At 39.4% G+C, this 17,089-nt stretch overlaps 1 protein-coding gene across 2 annotated transcripts in view; it reads right to left on the reverse strand.

Annotated features, from left to right (window-relative positions):
- Positions 1–7,901: 7,901 nt before the first annotated feature.
- Positions 7,902–17,089, reverse strand: part of LOC106520079 (collagen alpha-2(V) chain) — a 52,373-nt gene continuing 43,185 nt past the window's right edge. For both annotated transcript variants that reach the window (XM_014012007.1, XM_014012006.1), the window contains exons 43-55: positions 15,800–15,961; positions 15,621–15,728; positions 15,431–15,538; positions 15,221–15,274; positions 11,313–11,420; positions 11,163–11,216; positions 10,965–11,072; positions 9,881–9,934; positions 9,698–9,805; positions 9,254–9,614; positions 8,974–9,164; positions 8,664–8,903; positions 7,902–8,578 (exon numbers count right to left, since the gene is read on the reverse strand). In XM_014012007.1, the coding sequence (XP_013867461.1) occupies positions 8,432–8,578; positions 8,664–8,903; positions 8,974–9,164; positions 9,254–9,614; positions 9,698–9,805; positions 9,881–9,934; positions 10,965–11,072; positions 11,163–11,216; positions 11,313–11,420; positions 15,221–15,274; positions 15,431–15,538; positions 15,621–15,728; positions 15,800–15,961 (1,803 nt within the window). In that variant the 3' untranslated portion in view covers positions 7,902–8,431. The remainder of the gene's footprint in view (positions 8,579–8,663; positions 8,904–8,973; positions 9,165–9,253; positions 9,615–9,697; positions 9,806–9,880; positions 9,935–10,964; positions 11,073–11,162; positions 11,217–11,312; positions 11,421–15,220; positions 15,275–15,430; positions 15,539–15,620; positions 15,729–15,799; positions 15,962–17,089) is intronic.

The raw sequence follows: 17,089 nt of genomic DNA on the forward strand, positions 1-17,089 counted from the left end.
GAGAGAGTGTGAGAGAGAGAGAGAGAGAGAGAGAGAGAGAGAGAGAGAGAGAGAGAGAGAGAAACATTTATTTCTCATTATCCCCTGCTGCTATAATAGACAAGCAATCATGTTCATCAGTGACAATCTGTCTGTTAGCAAAATATCTCACGAACAACTAAAGTTTTAATGAAACTCTCAGAAAGCTTTCAGAGTCCATCTGATTTAAGATGGTTAGCTAATTGGTTCTATCACAGAAATTGCTTACAGCTCAGTGAATTTCATACTGTGTATATTGAGCTGAAATTTGGTTTGGTGGTCGCTGAGAGTCACCCCCACCTAACAGTTTGAGCTCCAGATGGACCACAAAAGATCTTTGTAAAACGATGACATGTTTTTGTTTGGATTTAATAAAGCATTTTTGATCATTTTTCAGCAGACATTAAGGCAGATGGAATACAGTTATTGTCTGCCTGCCCAAAAACATTTATTCTGTTCCCAAACAACTGATTACAAATTTGAGTAACCACCCCCCCCCACCCCCGCCCCTGCCCCCACCCATGTGGCCTTGAAGGCTGTGGATCTAATTTCTCCTGGTGTTTACGTCGACTTGAGGCTCCTCCCCCACCTCTCCCCCTCTCACTCTGTTTAATCTGATCTCCTGAAGGTCAACCTGGAACTGCACAGGATGAACAATTCAACACTAATATTCTGAACTATGGTTGAAATATGGGTTTTTCTTTTGAGAGGCTGGGTTCTTCTGACTCGTTCCCTCTAAACTCACTTAATCCTCTGGCTAATAAATGTGCTCTTGCTTGTTGAGGTTTTTTCCATAAACACCATAGTGTATCATATTTTGTTGATATAATATGATGCTGTTTTTCTCATCTAACCTTCTGTGGTTTTTTCATTTTTTCTTAAGGTAGCCTGCTGGTTGCCACATGACCTGATCACGTTTCCCCCATGTTTTTGTCATGTGTGTGTCTTCTTGAATGGGTGTTCTTAAATGTAATTTCATTGTGCTCTGCACAATGATAATAAAGGCATCAATCAAATGTAAATGTTATGTCTAAACATTAAATTCTAAATCTAACTGCATAAATTTAAAAGTAAAAGTTAAGTGTAAATGTTGTAGCTAAATGTTGAAGTTTGCATTTAAGTTTTTTAGAATGCAATGCAGCCTCAACCCTGAGAGAGCAATCCACCCTTTTCCGACTGAGGACCACGAACTCCGATTTGGAGGTGCTGATCCTTATCCCAGCTGCTTCACACTCGGCCGCGAACCACTCCAGTGTTGTTAGCTCCAGTGTTAGCTGAGGATCCTGGTGCGATGACACCAACAGAACCACACCATCTGCAAACAGCAGAGATRGAATCCTGAGGCCAGTGAACCAGACTCCCTCCGCCCCCGGCTGCACCGAGAAGTTCTGTCTATGTAAGTTATGAACAGAATCGGTGATAACAGGCAGCCCTGGTGGAGTCCAACTCCCACTCTGAAGGAGTCCAAATTACTTCCAGCAATGTGAACCAAACTCTCACACTGCTTGTGTGACTGAATGGCCCAAAACAATAGACCCATATTCACGGAGCCCATTGTCCCACTGCTGTTACCCAAAAGGGCATTGAAGTCCCCCAGCAGATTAAAAGAGTCCCCAGATGTAACACCTTCCAGCACTCCCACTAAGGACACCAAGAAGGCTGGATACTCTGAACTGCTGTTTGGTGTGTAGGCACCAACAACTGTCAGAGTTTGTCCCCCCACCCAAAGGTGCAGGGAAGCTACCCTCTTATTTAGTGGAGAAAACTCCAACACACAGGCACCAACTTGGGGAGCCAAAAGAAGACCCACACCAACTCTGTGCCTCTCCAGAGTGGAATAAGGACCAGCCCCTCTTGAACAGATCGGTTCCAGAGCCCATGCTGTGTGTCGAGGTGAGCCCAACTATATTTAGTCAGAACCTATCAACCTTGCGCACCAGCTCAGGCTCCTTCCCCACCAGAGAGATGACTTTCCTTGCATTTTGTTTTACACCTGGCGCCCCCATGTAATCATCTTTAACGTTGACAGGATTTTCAGAAGTTGGCTTAAGTTGTCTAAAATGTTAGTGTGAAGTTCAGCTAAACTTGAAATAAAGCAACTTGTTCATTTGCCTTCAAACAGATAACTGCCTTTAGAAAAAAATAATAGTTTCATGTTTTCATCTTCAGTTCGTAAACCCAAGTAGAGCAACTTTCAGTCACCCATTACTAAAGATATATAATTCAAAAATATATAAATCTGCATTTAACCTCTTGCTCTGACTTTTATTTATTTAGTCTTATTTCAGGAGAAGGGAAAACAAATATTTGTCTTTTTGGCTTGTTTTTGAAACTACCTAAAATTTCCTGATTACTTTCTCTTATTTATTATATTGGAAATTATAATTTTCTAAATCTTATAACTTGGACACTCACTTTTATGGGACTACATATTTTTCTTTTAGAGCTGAACTGAGGTTTTACAAAAGTACAGAATTTATATAGATTTTTCTGAACGATCAAATTCAGTTTACCTTCTAAGTGACATAGAAGAGGGACAAAAGAATCACAAGAATAAACAGAGATACTGTAAGTCTAAGACATTAAAGTCATTTATCCTTTTGTTGACACAGCAGATTTATGTTTTTAAGAGGGGAAGTTAAAGAAACATGATTTGTTAACATGAGGATAATTCAGGCTAACAATTTGATCTTTTCTCATGATCCGTGCAGTGAGCTCTCGAAGTGTTTGCAGAGGGGCGTCAGAGAGGTGGGGTTGCAGGGTGCAAAGGAAGGAAAAGGAGTAGCTGGGAAATCTCATCGAGGCTCCTCAGTGAACAAGAGACACCCCAGGCAGGATTTGGGCGTCGCTGCCAAGTCATCTCAGGGTCCTGTTTGAGTAAAACATTCACAAATAACATTAAGTAGACCCGTCCCACACTTTGTTGAGTTTAATTGATGCATAGTTAGTTATTTTTGCAGAGATGTGAATGCACAAACGTATGCAAACAAGGGGAAATCCAATACATCACATATGTTTCCTCAGGCAACAAGGAATGATTTCCGCCTCTGTAGGAGGACTGAAGGCGCCTACACCCGCCCCACATGTCCACGTCTAATATGAACAATAACAACATTGATTTGTGGAGCCCAGGCATCTTTTAACTGTCGTGATTTTTAATTTAAGCCCTAAAGAATAAATCAGTTTGTTTTATTTTCCATGAGGGGGCTATAATGCCTTTTTTAAAGCTTTATCGTGTTATAAAGTTATCCTCTCATCAAAAGCAGAGTTTTGCTTTAACTCTTTCATGCATGTTTGAGAAATCCTTGAATCTCCTGTGGAAGCCACGTGGAGCTGCCTAAACTGGTGCATAGCACCACCTATTGTACGTAGCTCCTCCCTGGGTTTAGGTCTAAAGCTGAGCCCCTGCCCCACGGAGCATCCCTCCCCACAAACATTGACACTTCTGGGATTACAAGGTCAAATTTATTCTTGATCTATGCAGTATTTTTCATAACTGAAGGTAACAGGTTCTTGATTTTGGTAAAGAATTGAAGTATGTGCCTGGAAAATAATGCCCCCCAACCCCACCGTACTTGATTAATAAGTCAAATTTATTCAACGGTTCAGGTTAATTCCAAATATAAGTTTGATTTAGTGTTTCATATTAAAGCCACTTATTTCAAAATATGAAATCAAACATAAAAAGTATTATCCTAAACTATCAGACAGTTTACTACTTTAGTTTTTCTTGTGTAATGTTCTGAGATGTAGGCAGTGCAAAGTTGAGTCACTTCATCTGGTACCACAGGTAAAATGACTGGGTACTTAGCATCTCATCATAAATTTGGCTAAAAAAAATTTGGGCACAAAAAAATTATGTGAATTTCAATTATTATTTAGATTTTTTTTCTGGTCTTCATCTCTTTACCTTTTTAATTTTAGCACACTTTGCCAGCATGCTATCACATTCTCACCCACCATTTAAAGACAGTAATAACATTGTTGTCTGTGCCTATGCTCTTTTGTGAGCAAAATATCTCATCAACCATTATAAAAATGTGCTAGTTCTAAGTATTGGATATACTGTGCAACTGATTAACTTTTGAAGTCACAGCTAGATATATTGAGAAGCACATAATTCAATGTTTGTCTCAAGATATTCAAGATTACCCCCCCCCCCCCCCAAATAAACCTTTGAATATGCAACTAATTGTGTATAACATGCAAATGAAAATTCATGACCCACACCTTTCATGATATAACTTTCCAGAGTTGAAATGAAAATAGAAACTCTGGCTAAAAATGACCACCCAACAGATGTGGCGCGGGCTCAGGCTGCAGGAAACTGTGAGAGCGTCACATCTTTCAGCACGAGAGGAGAGCAAAGGTCGACCCAGAAACATGTGCTGCCTGAACTTCGACTCCTTTTCCTCCTGTAAGAACGCCTTCTTTTTCGTGCTTTTTCACTTTTTTTTTTCATATTGTTCTTTTGTTTTGGTCACACACCCATAAAATTAAAATTTAATTCAGTTTACTTATTTAGCATCAAGTCAGAACAAACGTCGACATCTCAGGGTAATGTACAAAAAGTTTCACATACTGTATGAAAACCTGTAAAAGTTATCAGCCAGCAGGTAAAACACACTAATTGTGAAACAGATTTTGGGAAATCAAATTAAACATTTATGATGACCTATATTTGTTAAAATTAAAAACAACTATTTGCTGATTTTCAACATGCAAACTGTCGTTTAGTTTTAATTTCTTCATCTGAGACCACATGGAGCTCAACTGTAATGTTTAAGCTTTGTCTCCCTCTAGTGGTCAAAATGAAAGATTTATCAATTCCTACAATGATTTTCCAGGTTCTAATTTTGTGATGACTATTTAATAATAATAATAATAATAATAATAATAATAATAATAATAATAATAATAATAATAATAATAATAATAATAATAATAATAATAATAATAATAATAATAATAATAAAAATAATCAATTTAGTATTAATCAAATGTAATAAAACAGGTTAAGTTAAACTTCACTCCTCTGTCCTCTGACTGTGAAAGGCATGTAACCATGTTGTCTGTTAAGAAATAATCTCATGGATTTCATGGATGATCAGAAAGAAATGTCAAAAAATGCATCTACACTTTTATCATCCACTGGAGCCAACATGATGCAGGATATCGGGTACAGCTATTTGACCCTAATGTGAAAATGGCTATCAACTTTACAGATACTGAGATAAATTTTGGTGTGGTAGCTGAAAGTCATCTAAGACACATATCCTGAGCATTGGCAGACTTTGGCAAAAACTGTTGGTCGCTGCAGCCATAGGGACTTAACCGAATTTAAAAAAAAAAGAAAACAGCCAAAAATGCAAAAATTAAGCTGATATTGACAAGAAATTGAGTTAGTTTTTATGGCGGTAACTGAGAATCATTCCCTACACATTGAGATCTAACAAACTGCATTTGATCTTTGTTTAAAACTTTGACATCAGCACAGATCCTGTGTGCCAACAGATCAAACTTTTGATGTGCCAAGTGTTCTGTACCCTTCAAGAAAAGCTAGTTTTACTTTAGCATGAAGAATTGCATTTTTAAAACTTTTTGTTAACTTTAAGTACTTTAAAAGCCCCGAATCGAATGTTACTTGACAGAAAATTCCACATTTTTAACAATTCTTGGTTAAATTCAGAATATTTTCATGGTTTGATTAATAACCTATGGTCAATATTTTCTTACTGTTTTATATTCAGGTTAGAAACAAACCCATGTGGCAAAATCTGGCCCAGATAAGACCAAAGACCTTTTGTTGGCCCAGATGTGGTGGTGGTCCATGCATGGGCCAGCACCACGTGAACCAAAACACAACCGGTTCAGTTTTGGAGCGCCATCAACACAGCCATCATTGCTGGCCAACATCTGGTTCACAAACCACTTGCCATGCCACCATGTCAGCCAGCAGTGCCAGTTTGACACCACATCAGCGGGGGCGCCAGCATGAGAATTTGCTGCCCCACCCCCCCCCACCCACCCAGTTTTATTCTCATGAATACCCAGGTTTTTCCTTTTTCAATTCCCCTGCCTATTTAGGAATAGAACCTCATAAGAATAAAATCAAACTTTGGTTTTTTTTAACAATTGAGAGTTAAAAACATTAATTTATATTTTATTTAAAATAAAAAATGAATAAAATTACAAAGTAACTCCTCTGAATAAGGACAACCAGTCTAAACCAATGTTCTCGAACAAAGATGGATGTTCTCAGGAGGTATTATTCATTGGTTAATTTTTAATCAAATATTAATTAAATCATTTAAATAATTATATAATTAATATTAAATGAGGCAGTACAGTGGCACAGTTGGTAGAGCAACATGTTGCCTCTAAGGAAGAAGATTGCTAGATCAACTCTCTGTTCTGTGTTTACATGTTCTCCCTGTGCAGGAGTGGGTTTTCTCCAGGTACTCCAGTTTTCTCTCACAGACCAAAATCATATTTATTATACGACATAAAAAAGCAAATAACTTAATATTTTTGGGATAACACTACAGTACTTGTAATTTGTGATTGTGCTTGTTTTGTCTGTATTTCCAGTTTTGGGTTTTTATAATTACAGTTTTTCCTCACAAAAGTAAACATCAACAATCAAATAAAACTTTTATTACACATAGAAGAGGTGATGGCTTTAAAATTTATAAAGCTTGTTGCGTGTAATCTTTTAAGTGTCTATTTTGACATTTTTAAATAAAATGACAAACATCACAGCAGTCATTTTTGAAGGGAAGTTTCCCCATCACATTTAAAATTTAATTCATTTGAACCCCAACATTTACCATAAAATATTATTTCACTCAGTGCTGTTTCATTCCAATTTCATTCCACTTGATTTATAGAATAGTCACATCAAGTGTTTTCCTATGTATTGTTGTTTCTCAAAAGTCTGTTTAACAACTTGTAAATATACTCCAGAAAGCAGGAAATGGCATTTTCTTTCAAGATTTTATAGGGGAGGACCCACAGACCCCCCGCCAGTGGGTCCCCACAACATTACAAATACTTGTGATGCCACTGAAATATGTAACAATGTAAGGACAACTCATGGTACTCCATGTGTAAAGATAGAGGAAAAGTTAGAAAATGCATGCTGTGGAAGTGCAGATAGTTTGGATTCTTGCTTTTTGTCTCTGAATGTCACAAAATCAGTAATAATATCCATAAAAATTACAAACTCAACATCTGTTGGCAAAACCATAGTTTTATATTGCCATAGTTTTTAAACGGTCAATTTTACAACCACATCATAACATTTCTGTTATGGATATTAGTTTTGGTGTGCCACCNTTATAAAATCAGTAAAACAGTATTATAATTGAACATCTGTTGACAAATCCATAGCTTTTCTTTAGGCATAGTTTTCAAATTGCCATTTTTATAACCACATGATAAAATTTCGGTTATAGATATTACTTTTGGTGTGCCACCCCTGGTTTTTCAGTGACCCCCCATGGCCCCCCCACTGAAAAAAATTTCTGCAGGCGCCACTGCTACTAGAACGCAGCATTATCATAGAATCAAGTTGTTTTGTTGTGAATGCAGATGAGAAACCCAAGAGACGCAGTGTGGTGTATACAGCGGGTAAAATAAGTATTGAACACGTCAACATTTTTCTCAGTAAATATATTACTAGAGGTGCTAATGACATGAAATTTTCACCATGGCCCCCCCCTGAAAAAAATTCTGCAGGCGCCACTGGCTATGTGGGAATTGGTCAAAATTGGTCAAAATTTGATTGGTTAAATATGTGTTAACTCTTGTGATCACACAATCCTGGCAAGAACAGATTTATTTAATGTGCTCATTTTAAAATACAAACAATGTGCAAAAAATGCAGAGTTGTTTCAAAGTGACATTTAATCCACATCTATTGTCAACAAAAAAACAACAAATACTTAGCAATTTACAGTCATATGTTGCATTTACAGTTTTAAAAAAGGAACAATAAGGTTTTCTGTTGAAAGACTAAACAGCCTCCTGCACAGAAGGTAATAATAATAATTTAGGTTCAAGCTTGATTTTTATCATTTTTTCCATTAAAATTAAGAGTTAAAGTCATTCTATGATCATCCCATGCTCCACCTAGGCCTCTATCTGTACATACACTGGAAAAATTCAAGGCTTGCACGCTTTTATTCACAACATCACTGCTTCAAAACTCTTATTAAACGCTGCCCTGCCAGTTTGTGTTGTGTTCATCTAAACCTCTTCCTGTTTCATCCTCACGTGGAGAGCTTCTAGATACGAAAAAGATCTCTTTCATGTTCAGCCGTATTTGGCAGCAATGAAACATCCATATTAATTCTACTCGCTTTTTTTTATTTAAAAAAAGGAGGGACTATAAAATGTCCAGGCTGAGTTTTTATGAAAAGCACACAGGGCCGATGTCCACACCAAACTCTTGATCAGGCTTCCCAACGCCCAGGGGTGCCAAGTCCACCACCGGGAGCTTGGTGGCAGTTTTAGTCCTGTACTCTATCACCGTCTTGCCCCACTGTCCATTTGATGTCTGAGGAAAGAACGTAAAGCCAGTTGAGATATCATGAAATACATGATTTTTTAAATCAAATTTGGATGATTTATCAAAGACTTACAGAGCAGCTGTCTTCGATGACGGTGTATCTGGTCCTGGGGTTGCCCTGAGCTCTGAGTTCTTGGCCGTTAGCGCCTCGGAGGATCAGAGCCTTCTTCAAGCTGCCGTTCTGGTCTTTGTAGGCCACGCTGTTCTTGCAGTGGTAGGTGATGTTCTGGTGAGACTCCTTCGATAAAAGCTGCAGCAGCTTCATCTGAACGGCCACCACGTTGGGCTGCTCTTCCTTGTTGCCATAGAGGAACTAAAACAAGAAGTAAAAGATTTATAAGAGCTGAAATCTAAGTTTGAGTGGGCAAACAGCTTTTCCTTACTTTGGTTCCACCATTCATATCAGCTTCAAACCAAAGCGGTTGGTTGGGACTGGGACTAGATTTTGTCCACCAGGCTTTACGAGGAATGTTGTTTGGATTGGCAGAGATGCAGGTTTCACCAGTCTCCATGTTGCAGAAGACTCTGATGGCGTCTTTGGCGCTTCCTTGGTTGGGATCCAACCAGTAATCCCCTGTATTAAAAACCCAAGTAACATGGTAAATAATATTTTCAGAATGCATAAAAAAAAACTTGAGAAATTAATAAAAAAGGGACTCTGACCGCTGTTTTTCTGAGGGTAGCACTGCTTGATGTCCTGGCAGGTTTTTGCAGGGTTCATCTTGCTGCCATCTGGACTGCGAAGGTTCTGGAGGTGCCCGCTGAGGGTCTTCAATGTGGCTCGGATGCCCGTTTCAGCATGCATGATGTTCTTATTGGGCAGAGCTTCATCTTCATTGAACTCTGGAGGAGGAGGAGGATCCGCAGCAACGTCGTATTCTGCGTGGTCGTATTCTGCAACGCCTACACCTTCCTGAACATCACCATTCCCCTCGTAATCCAGTGAAAAGAGCTCCTCCACAGCTGTGGTAGGAGGTCCAGGGGAGCCTGGAGGACCAGGTGGTCCAGGTTCTCCAGGAGGGCCCTGATGAAGGTTAAATTAATATGCGTTATCTTTAGCTCTCACCACACACATATAAGAAATCCTCATGATTTGTTCTGTGTCACCTGAGCTCCGATGTCTCCGCTGGTTCCTCTGCTTCCAGGAGCACCCGCCGCTCCAGGGTGGCCGATGTTTCCCTCTTTTCCAGGAGGACCCACAACACCAGGAGGTCCCTGTGCAGGCGTAAAAACATGGAGCTCTATCACACAGAAACATACAACACAATCTGTTTATGTTGTTTTATTTACCCTCTGTCCAGCTGGTCCAACTATTCCTCGCTCTCCTGCATCTCCTGTGGCACCCTGAAGCAGAGATTAATCTGTTAGGTTACCCTAAATCAACGAGACCAAACCTGGGTTTTTGCTAATAATAAATCTCTCATGGAGCTGAGCACAGAAATGGTTTAATCCCAGTTAGGGGGTTTTCAGTACCAGTTTTTCCTCAAACTGAGTTAGACCCCGTAAATGTCAGATCCTAGAATCGCCCCTGGGAGTGCATCCAACTTCACAGCAGTGATGTTCACCTTATACAGACACCAAGCAAGGTGTATATGAGATATTTACTATTACTATAGTAATAACTTACTATTGATACTCAGAACACCCTGCGTTATAGTCTGCTTCCTGCTTTTGGAGCGTTCTCACAGTCCGCTTGGCATTCCCATATTGAACCGAACCAAGACCTAGGTTTTTAGGTGGACCAGAGTTTGCTTTATTGGTCAGCATCAGAGTTTGATCACACATTCACACCTCCTCAAATGAACCAAACCTTCTAGGCAAACAAAACAGGGCTGGTGTGAATACACCTATAGAAGATCAACTGGGGGCGAAGCCCCCCAAAAGATCAGATTCCAGAATCAAAGGTCAGGTTCTAGGAACGCCCTAGGTGCTACCTGCCCTTTGCCAAGGCAAGTAATGCCGTAGAAACTCTGCAATCGAATCGAAAAATTCACAATTTTGCATTTAACATTGATGTACATAACTTATAAAATTCAGTGCTTAAAATTTCCGTATTGCGTGACTGAAACGTAAATTCTGTTGTTTACACTTCACCCTTGTTTGCAATGACTCAAGCCCAAGTTAAAATGCATAATGTACAGGAAGCTAATGGAGTCATTTCCTTAATTTTTAATAGAATAATTAAACAAACAGCTGTCGCCTGACTTTGTTTTTCAGGCTTCCCAGACTTTGAGACACTGAAAAGATTTAGTGTTACAAATACAAGCAAAAATCTTTGTGAACTTCTTTCAAGCCCACAGGCTTATAATTTTGTCAAGCAAACATTATTCTAAATGTGCTTCATCTTCATTCAAACATAAAATATCTTCCTTACAGTGATTCCTGGAAGACCCTGGAGTCCAGTAAAGCCTCTGTGACCTTTCTGACCCCTCTCTCCTTGCTCTCCAGCTCCTCCTTTGTCTCCTTGTGGTCCTTGAGGACCCTTGGAACCAACACAGAATCACAGTTCAACACAAAACAGACGAACAATAAACAGTAATGTTTGCCATTGGGATGTGGAAAATCATCTTACCACTTTCCCCCGAATGCCAGGTTGTCCTTGGGGTCCTGGAGGACCTCTTTCTCCCTAACCCCAAATCAAACAAGCAGACAAAATTAAAGGTACTGATCATTGATTGGCAGATGTAAAACCAAACTAAATCAAATCCGATGTACAACTCACATTTGCACCCATTTGCCCAGGACCGCCAGTAAATCCCACTGGGCCTTCATTACCTGGAGACCCAGAAGCACCAGGTAGACCCTCTGGACCTGGGTTTCCTTTATCGCCCTACAAACACAAAAAAGTGATTTGTTCACATTAATAAACTAAATCACTCAGTACACAGTGGAATGCAATATAAAGCAAAATTAAAATCTGTGTTGAGTTAAAGTGGTTTTAGGTGACCTCATTAAACTGCCATTTTCCTCATAATCCATGTAGATTGAAACAAGATTTATAAATCATCAGACAAACATACTGAAAGCTGATGCCTAATATTGTAACTGATTGTGAAGTTACTGACTGATATAGAATTTGGAAATCTCAAATAACATACTGTATGTCAAAGCACCGCATTTAGGCATTATTCAAACATACTAGTAGGCCCTGTTGACGCAAGATATTTTACAGAGATTTCAATGTTTTTTTTATTTTATTTTTTTATTTGGTGGATCAGTCTTAATACTACAGTAGGCTTTTGAAAACCCAACCCAACTTTATTTGTAAAGCACTTTTTGCACCATAGTAGACCAAAGTGCCGTACAGAACCAGCATTCCAACACAGCTCATACACAAAACAAACTGAATCACAATTAAAATAGGAATAAAACAACAGAAAAAAAGCAGGCAATAAAAAACAAAGTAAAAACAAGGAATATAAAACAATAAAATGCCTAAAACCTAATTTAAAATCTAGAACATAAACAAAATATTTCTACAAAAAATTAAAATCTAGTACAAATGAACAAACAACCCCTCACACAGTGTCAAAAGCCAAAGTAAACAAGTGGGTTTTAAGACGAGTTATAAAAACAGCCAGTGAAGTTGAAGAGGTAGCTCATTCCAAAGTTTTGGAGCTGCTGCAGCAAAAGATCGATCCCCCTTGAGTTTAGATCTGGTTTTAGGGACCCTCACCCCTTATTTACACTACATGCATTCCGGCTCCGCTCCGCTCTGGTCCGACCTCCGCAGCAAATACGCACCCATTATAATCAATGATAGTGTTTACACTGGGGCGGTGAGCGGACGGCGATCCGTCAAAATTAGAACAGATCCTATTTTTGCCGGACACCGGAGCAGCGCCAGAGTCAAATTTTAAAGATTACGTCGCACCAACAGGAAAAGAAATGAGAATAACATCCGTGTTTTCAAAATAAGAGACTTTTAGGCTGGATAATTTATCAGAATAATGTCGAAATTGCAGCTATATTAATAAATATACAGATATATTTCTACACAAATGCTGTCAGAATGTATCGTTGTGTTTGGGAAGCAGATGGAAACATGTAGCATGAAGCATATGTGTACACACACGATACACGTGGATTTAATTTTTGAAATCAGAAGTTTCAGAAAGCTGACAGCGAGACAGTTTCAACATAGATACCAAAAGCCTTTATATCGTTGTTTTCAGTTGTGTTTGGAGTTCGTCTTTGACAGAATTAAGTATTTTTTGCTGTGACTTCCACACTTATCACTGAATTTATCGCGCAATCTGCTTCCTGCACGTCTGTCAGACCGGAGCGGAGGCTGTGTAAATTGAGACACAAACGAACAGCTGCGACCTGCGCACCGCAGCGCAGCGGAGCAGCGTGGAGACGCATGCAGTAATCCGGGGTCAGGAGCAGTTGATGAGCTGATCTGATGGAGTGGGAGGGATTATAGGGGTGCAGCAGATCAGACAGGTATGGTGGGGCAAGAGCATTCAAAGATTAAAAAATAAATAAAAGTATTTTAAAATGGATCCTAAAAGGCACAGGCAACCAGTGGAGTGAAGCTAAAATGGGAGAAATGTGGTCATATTTACGTGCGCCAGTTTAAAGCCTCGCTGCAGCATGTTGGACCCTCTGCAGCCGAGCGATGGAGGATCCACTAACCCCCAGATAAAGTGCACTACAGTAATGCAGCCGGGTGGAGACAAAGGCATGGATCACAGTCTCAAAATGTCTTCTTGGAACAATGGGTTTTATTTTGGCTAGCTGCCTCAAATGATAAAAACTCCTTCTAACAACTGACCTAATGTTTAAGTTCAGGATCCATTTCAACTCCCAAATTCCTCACTAACAATTTGTTGTACTGAGTCAATGAACCTAGATCCACAGGGGAGTGGCCAACAGTACCTCCAAAAACCATAACCTCAGTCTTGGTTTCATTAAAACTAGAGATGGCTCTCTGAAGAGATCCGGATCTTGAGGAGCCGTTTTTTTCATAGAGCTGTTCAAAAGAGCCGTTCGATTTTGAACGTATTACATCATCATGTAGCCGTACGTAATGACGTAATCCCGTCACAAGGGTGGAACCATGTGTTTGTCAAACGGAAACATCCCCCCCGTTTCACCGTGAGCTTCTTTACTCCACAACTCCGCCTGTTTTCCATGAAAAAGCAAAGCAGGAGCGGTTCAAGTATGAAAAAATAAAGATTATATGAGAAATAAAAGAAACAAAACTACAAATGGCTCGTTCCTGCCCGCGATTCATCTCCTATTGTTCGTTGTAAAGAGCCGTTCAAAAGATTCGGATCGTTCGTGAACGTCACATCTCTAAATAAAACTCAAAAAATGTTGTGCCATCCAGGCCTTCAGGTTCTCAAGACACATAAGAAGTGAGTCTATTGCAAATGAATTAGACTTTTTGAGAGGGACACGGCTGTCGTCTGCGTAACAATGAAATGAAATACCATGCTTCCTGAGAATAGAACCAAGTGGGAGGAGATGCAGAGAAAACATCAATCTAACATCGAGATTAGAAATATCAAACAACAATCGAGCAGTTTCTACCATTTTTCTACATCACTCTCACTTTATCCAGATCCTCGCTTTATTAAACTTTGATTATGTGCTAAAAAAGTTAATAGCTGACAGAAACTTGTAATGTTATGACTAATTGCATGCATATTGCCACTTCTTTTTCAAGAGTGTTAAATTCAGTGTACTTTATGATGAAAAGGTTCAAATTTTCAGCCATTTTGTTCAGACCTTGTTCTGATGTTAGGCATGACCTCATGAAAGATGTGTTTGTGTTGGAGTGTAAGTGTATGTGTTTGGGATTGCACTCAGGTAGTACCACACCAAATTTAAGCTCAATATCTGTAAAACTGACAGGTATTTTTTCTTTTTGTATTTACAAATATCCTTTGGTTATGAGGGGTAGCATGGTGGCACAGTCAACAGGTACAATGCCAGACTGAATCCTGGCCCAGGAACTTTCTGGGTATAATTTGCATGTTCTCTCTGTGCACGTGTGGGTTTTCTTCGACTACTCTGGTTTCCTCCCACAGACCAAAAACATGAATGTTAGGGTAATTGGTAACTCTAAAATTGTCTCTAGGTGTGCTTGAGAGTGTAAATGGTTGTCTCTATATGACCCTGTAATGGACAAGTGACCTGTCCACCTTATAGCCCACCCCCTCCTGCACAGTGATTGCTGGACGTGGGAACCAGCAACCCAGAAAAATAGAAGTAAAGATAGTGAATGGACGGATTTGCCTGTAGTGGACATCTTTAACGAGGTTCACTCCAAAAGTCAAGCAGTAGAGATGTAACTCCAATGATTACTTCCTAAAAGTTTTATTAAAATCTATCCAATAGTTTGTGAAAATCAAGCTTATTTAATTACATTTTTTTAAACATTTCATCTATTTCTATTTTTATTGTAGTTTTTCTTTTTCTTCCCATCTGTGGTTTTGTATATATGAAGAGTCAAAAAATGTATTCGATATTTTCATGTATTACTACCAAACTACCTGCTATCTCTGAGGGTTTTATGCAGTGTGGATCCGGTTTAGACAAAGCCCAGCTTTGCTAAACCTGCTTGGTAGCCTGAACCCGTCTGGCAGAACACAAACCCAGGAGCAAAAGTTTTTTTCTCACCCTTTCTCCTACAAGACCATCTTTACCAGGGGACCCCTCTGCTCCAGCAACACCCTGAAAATGACATGAAACAATGACTTGTGCAACAACAAAAAACTAATTTGTGACATAAAATCATGTGCAGGTACAAGAACATAAAACTCAAGAAAAGCTCATAACATCTGTAGTTTATATGTGCATTTTTTTTTTTACAAAAGAAGCAGGACAAACCTCAGGGCCAGCGTCTCCTCTTGGTCCAGTGGGTCCCGGTAAACCGATCACACCAGCTGGACCTTTGGATCCTTGAGCTCCAGTCGTTCCTGTTTTTCCTGGTGGACCCTGGGGAACAAATGAATGCAAACATCTAAGTCAAGCAGAAAATCCAACACTGTTAGAAGATGCAGAAACATCATGTACTTACAGCGGGCCCAGAGAGTCCCATCAAGCCCCTTTCTCCTCTGACTCCAGGCTGACCCACAATTCCTCGCTGTCCTGAGGTGCCAGCTGGTCCTGGAGGCCCATCAGGCCCCTGATGGAGAAAGCAGAAGAGCACATTACCACTGAAACATGTGAGAAAAACAGTGTTTCTTTTTGTCTTACCGGAGGACCGTCCTCTCCTGATTCCCCTTTCTCTCCAGGAGTGCCTTGTGGACCAGGAGGTCCACTTTCGCCCTGACGTCCCAGAGCTCCATTCTCTCCTCGGATTCCAGGAAGACCCTTCTTTCCTGGAACACCTATAGGCCCATCTGCCCCAACAGCACCCTAAACACAAGTACACACAAAATAACTGAAAATATTGCAGGCTTTCTAACATTGGAATGCAAACTAATTACAAATGTCCTTCAAAGTTTGTATGAAGCAACAATTCTAGTTTTTTTTTTCCATGAAATAGTTACACTCCATTTAGCACACAAACAACTTTATTTCTAACACGACCAGCTTATTAGTGGGACAACTGGGATTCGTTTTACCATTCCTGAGTTTGACCATTTTTTAAAATATAATTACTCACTTACAGCTTACAAAAAATCCCCATAAAAGTAATAGTGAGAATGACGTGTGGCAGAACCACACATGTTTTATTTATTTTTTCCATGGTCAGAGTTATATTTCTACTGTTTATTGCTTTATGTGTAACACTCTGGCCAATGACAGTTGTTTGTTAATGTGCTATTTGTACAAATAAGATTTAAGAACAGGCTTCAGGCAATGGCATAGTGCATTTCATTGCACACTTAATAAAAACTTTTGTCTAGTTACGTCTACTCTTTAAATTTTCATGCTATTATCTGTATTTTCTACTCCTTACTTTTAAAAAAATGCAACAAGTATTCCTTTCCATCGTTCATAAAGAACTATACCTCCTGGTTATGTTGAATCTGATTGTGTTGGTTGATAAATATAAACATATATTCCATGTCAACACCCTATATGTTTGCATGCAATCTGTCACACCTGCACATGACACAAATCAGCCCCTTCTCCATTGTCAAGTCTCACACTAATTGGTACATATCTGTTTGGTTCCACTCAAGTGTATGTGTGTCTCCATGGCAGTGTGTCCCTCACTCTGGGTGTGATGATGGGTRGACTGTCCGTTGCGGCTTCAACTGTTGTGTTAAAAAAAAATTAAAATAAAAATAAAAAAGCCGTTGTGGTCTTACTGTTTGGACATCACTTTTTATTTATTTAATTTTTGTCGCGGTGCTGTGTGTGGGTGGATGTTATTGTGGGTGGAAAATCCGCAGCAAAAAAAAAAGCTGTTGTGGTTTTACCGTTTGGACTTTACTTTTTATTTATTTACTTTTTGTTGCGGTGCTGTTTCTAAGTGCTTGTGTAACCGTGGGCAGCCATTTTATTTAAAACCTCCCAGTTATCTGCTCAGCTTTG

The sequence above is a fragment of the Austrofundulus limnaeus genome, unplaced genomic scaffold (assembly GCF_001266775.1).
Source record: "Austrofundulus limnaeus strain Quisiro unplaced genomic scaffold, Austrofundulus_limnaeus-1.0 Scaffold87, whole genome shotgun sequence".
Lineage (NCBI taxonomy): Eukaryota > Metazoa > Chordata > Actinopteri > Cyprinodontiformes > Rivulidae > Austrofundulus > Austrofundulus limnaeus.